General features: G+C 36.8%; 1 protein-coding gene across 2 annotated transcripts; it reads left to right on the top strand.

Moving 5' to 3' along the window:
- Positions 1 to 1,634: 1,634 nt before the first annotated feature.
- LOC107606197 (14-3-3-like protein B) lies at positions 1,635 to 5,581 on the top strand. Of its 2 annotated transcripts, XM_016308205.3 has the most exons (5): positions 1,635 to 2,377; positions 2,566 to 2,688; positions 4,595 to 4,711; positions 4,867 to 4,927; positions 5,229 to 5,581. In XM_016308205.3, the coding sequence occupies exons 1-4, from the start codon at positions 1,880 to 1,882 to the stop codon at positions 4,885 to 4,887; spliced, it is 759 nt and encodes a 252-aa protein (XP_016163691.1). In that variant the 5' UTR covers positions 1,635 to 1,879; the 3' UTR covers positions 4,888 to 4,927; positions 5,229 to 5,581. The 2 variants fall into 2 exon arrangements, with proteins under 2 accessions (XP_016163691.1, XP_016163690.1); XM_016308204.2 differs by lacking the exon at positions 5,229 to 5,581 and having other exon boundaries at positions 4,867 to 5,152.
- Positions 5,582 to 5,787: the final 206 nt, after the last annotated feature.

Genomic DNA, 5,787 nt, shown 5'->3' with positions numbered 1-5,787 from the left:
ATTACAATATAATACATCCCACATTTATATCAAAATATAATACATATATTTTTCATACTAGAAAAATGAGCCTTCACACAACTAGGACATTAGTAAATCTATTGAAAGATCATTGAAAGAGAAGTGAGAAGGTGAACCAAAAATTAGTAAATAAAAAATAATTATTCTCCAGATACAAGTTATTTTTTGATACAAGTCTATACAAATCATTTATATTTATGCGCGCACGTTCTTCTTCGTGACGTTACTGCACGTTCTTCTTCTTCTTCTTCTTTGTTATTTTTCTCTTTCATTATCATCGTTATCTACACCACCTCTTCCTCCTCCTCCTCCTCCTCCTCTTCCTCCTTCTTTTTTCATTAGAATTTCTTCTCCTCCTTCCTTTTCCTCATTTTCCTCCATCATCAGTTATCTTGTTGTTGAAGATAATGAATAATTCAAGTTCATATTATCAATTGAACTATAACGAAATTGATTATTGTTTTGAATCCAATCAAGTGGATGAGGTGTGGTTCGATTCTAGTTAATTTTTTTGTTAGTAGTTTATGATTCTGTAAATGAATAATGTTTCATCGTTGATGGTTTGAATTGAATGTAATGTAAAGTTCTGTACTAAAATTTTTTTTTCTGTATTTGCAGCAAATTTAAGTGTAACATGAAAATATTTGAATGTATTGTTTAAGAATTTTGAGTGTATGTGTGCTGATAAGTTCTGCATAATTCAAATTTCTTCTTCTCTGTCCTCCTCATCTTCTGCTGCTTTTTCATCATCATCTTTTTTTTTCTTATTCATTTTTTTTATTTTATTTTCTCAAGTTTCTTCTTATTTTACTCTTCTAACAAGAATAAAAACAAAAAAAAAATCAGACAAAGAAGAAGAAAAAACACATATTGCTGCAAAATTATTTGGAAGATGATGAACTTACATTCATTCAACTAAAAGAAAGAAAAAAATAAGAAAAAAAAGAAGAAAAAATACAGCATTAGAGGAAATATTTTTCTGTATTTGCAGCAAATTCGGATGTAACACGAAGATATATAGTGTAACACGAAGATATTCGAATGTATTGTTTAAGAATTTTCAGTGTATGTGTGCTGATAAGTTCTACATAATTTAAAACTCTTTCTCTTTCTCCTCCTCATTTTCTGCTGCTTCTTCTTCTTCATCTTCTTATTTCATATTCTCACAATTATTCTTGAAAAAAAATCAAATAAAAAAATACATAATGTTGTAGAATCAATAGAAAGAAGAGGAGGAAAAAAAATGCAATAACAACAGTAATAAAAAACGATCATGAAGATGAAAAACGCGAAAAAAAAAGAGAAAAACGAAAAGGAGAAGAAAAAGGAAGAACAGGAGGAGGAAAGCAAAATACAAAAGGAAATAACCTCATTTCAGGTGCATACTACCTAAGTAACTTGTATAACTTGTATGCCAAAAAAATTTGTATTATGTACACAATAAAAAAAGAAAAGTCAAGGAAATCAACAACTTTGTTAAATTCTGACCAGTATGTAACCAGTAAAAAAAGTGAAGCCATTAGATAAAATCTCACACCAATCTCATACCATTAAAACTATCATTAATAGTTACAAATCACAAAATTGCTGCCCCTAGCCTCATAAAAAAAATTGTGCATAACGCTATCTCTCCAACTCATGAACGGTCGCTAAGACAGCTCAATCCTACGCATCACTTTTCTAAATCCACATAAAAAGAAAAAAACACTTCACACCCAATAAGCTCACACACACAACACTCAACACACTCACTCTCTCTCTCTCTCTACACACAGAACATCAGAAAGGAAAGAAAGAAAGAAACAATCTCAGATTGATTAAGAGAGAGGGAGAGAGAGAGAGAGGAAGAAGAAAAGAAATGGCGTCCACGGTGCCGGAGAATCTAACCAGGGAACAATACGTGTACCTAGCCAAGCTAGCTGAGCAAGCAGAACGCTACGAAGAGATGGTCCAGTTCATGCAGAAGCTAGTCCTCTCTTCCACCCCTGCCGCCGAGCTCTCCGTCGAAGAGCGCAACCTCCTCTCCGTCGCATACAAGAACGTCATCGGCTCCCTGCGTGCCGCGTGGCGCATCGTTTCCTCAATCGAGCAGAAGGAGGAAGGTCGCAAGAACGACGACCACGTGCCTCTCGTCAGAGACTACAGATCCAAGGTGGAGACTGAGCTTTCCAACGTCTGCGCCAGCATCCTCTCGCTTCTCGACTCCAATCTCATCCCCTCCGCCTCCGCCGGCGAGTCCAAGGTCTTCTACCTCAAGATGAAAGGTGATTACCACCGTTACCTCGCTGAGTTCAAGACCGCCGATGAACGCAAAGCCGCCGCTGAGGACACCATGCTCTCTTACAAGGCCGCTCAGGTTTGTTAGTTAGTTACTAACTATCGGAGTCAGCAAATTGGTGAATGTGTCTCGTCATCATTTTGATGTACTGATTAATCATTATTATTATCATTATTGGATGTAGGCAGGGAGGATTTAAGTTAGGGTTTGTTTGGATTGGGGATTGAATTGAATTGATGTTTTTGTTTATTATTTTAAAAATCAAGGACATTGCTTATGCGGATCTTCCACCTACTCATCCTATAAGATTGGGTCTGGCTCTCAACTACTCTGTTTTCTACTATGAAATCCTCAACCAGTCTGATAAAGCATGCGGCATGGCTAAACAGGTATGGATTTGAAAAATATTTAATCTGATTTTTTGGTTGTTTGATGTATTGTGGAGTGAATAAAGGTTGATCTTATCTATTTGATTATTTGGATTCTACATGATATGTCTGTGTTTGTGGGCTTCAAACTTGAAAGATTCAGATTCAGGTCAACAGATTGCAACTTATGTGTCTGTGACCTTTTTCTTGTTTGGTCAAAGCAGTTATCCTGTTCTTACTTCTTAGGATACATTCTATTCCACAATGTTTTACTTAAGTGTGTGTTCTGTTCTTATCGCTTAGAATGAATCATTGACTTGATTGGATTTTGACCAACAGGCATTGGTTCTTTTTGACTTGGGTGGAATCTGGAAACTTTTTTGTGAATTTTTCTTGTTTCGGTTTGCTTTAGCAATCTGTTTTCTCTTAACATGATAAATTTATTGGAGATTCACATTTGTAAAACTGTTAATCCGTGCTGATGGGAAATAATGAAAAGGTTGGCAGTATTGTCTATATTTCTTGTCTATGATACTAGTCGAGCTCCATGAACAATGAATTACATAGCACTAGTATTCAGTGCTTGTAACTGCGATTTGCATCCTGAGGTGGCTGTTACAACTGCATTAGGCAGTTATTACTTATTACGGACCTCTTTTGCCCACATCAAGCCAGAAGAGTTGAAACCTTCTTGTTCATGTGCGGTGAGAGTTATGCTACTTTGTCTGCATTCTTACTGTTATTTCAAGATTGCTGAATAGCTCTTCATGCATGGCTGAGTAATACAGAGTTAGAAACAGTTTTTTGTACAAATCTTTAACAATTTGCTATCACCAATAGTGGGTGGTGTAAAGTAAAATTGTTTTAGTGATAACTGTTTCGAGATCATACTTGTCTAGCTTTATACTACAGAGCATTTTCCTCATTCTAAACTTTTGAATTAAAAGTATTGAATTGAAAGAGAAAAAGGGCAAATTGGACACAGTAGAGAGTTGAAAAAACACTTTCGCTTTAGGTTGTGAGGAATGTTCTTTTGGTCGTGAAATAGATTAATAATGTTAATGCTCATCTATAATGATTGTATTTAGGGGTGGCAAGCAGGCATGTCTGGCTTGCCAAAGCCCGCCAGGCTAAATGGTTTGAAAGTACCAACCCACCTGCCAAAAGAAGATGGAATTTTCATTTTTCCTTTTCAATTGCTTTGGAAATTTTTGCAGAAAAAAACAGTTACTAGCTTAATTAAGATGAAAAATAAAATTCATAAGAAATAGATGATAAAAGTTCACAAGTGATGCGAATGGAGGAGCTGACTGCTGGAGGGATTTGATGCAAAAAGGGGAGCTGAAGCAAAGGGCTGGGGAGGGATTTGCGCCAGCAACAACTGAGGCTGCTAGCTAGAGGAGTCACGCCATTTTGAAGCAGGTGAAGCAGAGGCTGGTGGTGCTGCTCGCCGAAGCAGTGACTGCTGGAAAGGGGTTTGCCACTGTAGAAGAGCTGAGCTTCTGCGAAAGTTTTGGGAGGGAATAGTCGCTGGAGAGGAGCTGAAGGCTAAGGCAGCTAGGTGGTGCTGGCTAGTAGTGGTGCTAGCTAGGACCGAGAGTCTAGCGAGAGTAGAGTAGAGAGTTTAGAGACGATGAGTTTGTGGCTGCCTGCTCGAATAGGAAACTTTTGGTTGGTAACTTAGATTTTTTCTTTGGCTTTTATATTTGAAAAAGAAAAAATAAAACAAAAGAGATGTGGTCGCCCCCGGCCTGCCTTTGACGTGAATTAGATGGGCTGGCTCGGCGCCGCCCGGCGGGTGTACAGAATCTGGTTATGAGTCCCCTATGCTTGTCTTTTGCTCTACTCAGTACTGCAACTGCAACGGAGCAAAGTCTTGTTGATTCTAAAATTCATGAACCATATTGATTTTCATTGTATTTCATAGGCTTTTGAGGAAGCAATTGCTGAGCTGGATACCTTGGGAGAAGAATCCTACAAAGACAGCACGCTTATAATGCAGCTTTTAAGAGACAACCTTACCCTTTGGACTTCTGACGTCCAGGTAAATGTGACTGCAGAGCCTCCCCCACCCCGTATCACAGAATATATTCATCTGTCAAAATCATCATTTTGAATAATCACCTTATCCTAACTTTTGCACATGTGTGTCCATTCATCAAAATCTTAGTTCTGAACTATATGTGTAACTTCTTGCAGGACCAGCTAGATGAGCCCTAATATCCCTGAAGGGTGGACCCCTATTCTTCCTCTGAAGGAGGTGGGCTTTGAATGTCATTTCTCTGTGCTGATTCAGAATCCCCCTTTAGATTATAAATGATTGGTAATATGTGATATAATCTTATAAGAACAGCAAACCAGCCTTTTTCTCTTCTTCCCTTTCTTTTGTCAAGTGATTTGGAAATGATACTGTATAATATCAGATCCAATTGAATTATATTTGATGCAATCATGGCAATTGATCATATAATTTGTCTCTTCAAAATTAATTGTTACATCCAAGGATCCACAATACACAAGGACAAGGTCGTATATCTTATGACCAACATTGTTTTTTACAGTCAAGTGCTTGGAGTTGGAGGACTACCTTATTGGAAAATGATGGGGGAGCCGTTATTCAAGGCATGTGGTCCTCCACAGTGAACAAGGGAAGTGTGGCTGTCCCATTAAATTCTCAAGGGAAGTAGTATCATTATATTCATAACTATTATGAATTTATGATGGCGAATATTTTTCCTCTGACGTGCATGATGCTGACTGATGGACCACTTGCTACTTAAGTATAAAAATATCTAATTTGTTTATATTATATTATTGTAGCCAACGACAAAATTGCTGAAATCTTCTAAAAAATCCCAAAGTCTAAAAGCCAATAATTTTTCGCTATCAATTAATAAAACACCAAGTTTTGACATTTTGTTAGATTCTGTAAGTACATATACACATATAAATTAGCATGATTTGTATTTATATTATATAGTTTTACATATATGTATTAACAAGGTAAAAAAATTTTAATATGAAAAAAAAAACATGAATTTTTGCTGGAAATAGAGTTTTTTTATGAAGGTGGGTGGAGTTGCAGATATAGCAGGGTCAACACGCATGTATTGTGCTGAC

This window comes from Arachis ipaensis, chromosome B7, assembly GCF_059453495.1.
Source record: "Arachis ipaensis isolate K30076 ecotype BB chromosome B7, ASM5945349v1, whole genome shotgun sequence".
Taxonomy (NCBI): Eukaryota; Viridiplantae; Streptophyta; class Magnoliopsida; order Fabales; family Fabaceae; genus Arachis; species Arachis ipaensis.
This window is presented reverse-complemented; position numbering and strand designations above follow the sequence as displayed.

Bases quoted from the DNA above. Each gene is read 5' to 3' on its own strand.
- LOC107606197 (XM_016308205.3), top strand. From the start codon at position 1,880: ATGGCGTCCACGGTGCCGGAGAATCTAACCAGGGAACAATACGTGTAC. The intron at 2,378-2,565 runs GTTTGTTAGTTA...TTAAAAATCAAG, and splicing joins TCTCTTACAAGGCCGCTCAG to GACATTGCTTATGCGGATCT. The intron at 2,689-4,594 runs GTATGGATTTGA...TGTATTTCATAG, and splicing joins CATGCGGCATGGCTAAACAG to GCTTTTGAGGAAGCAATTGC.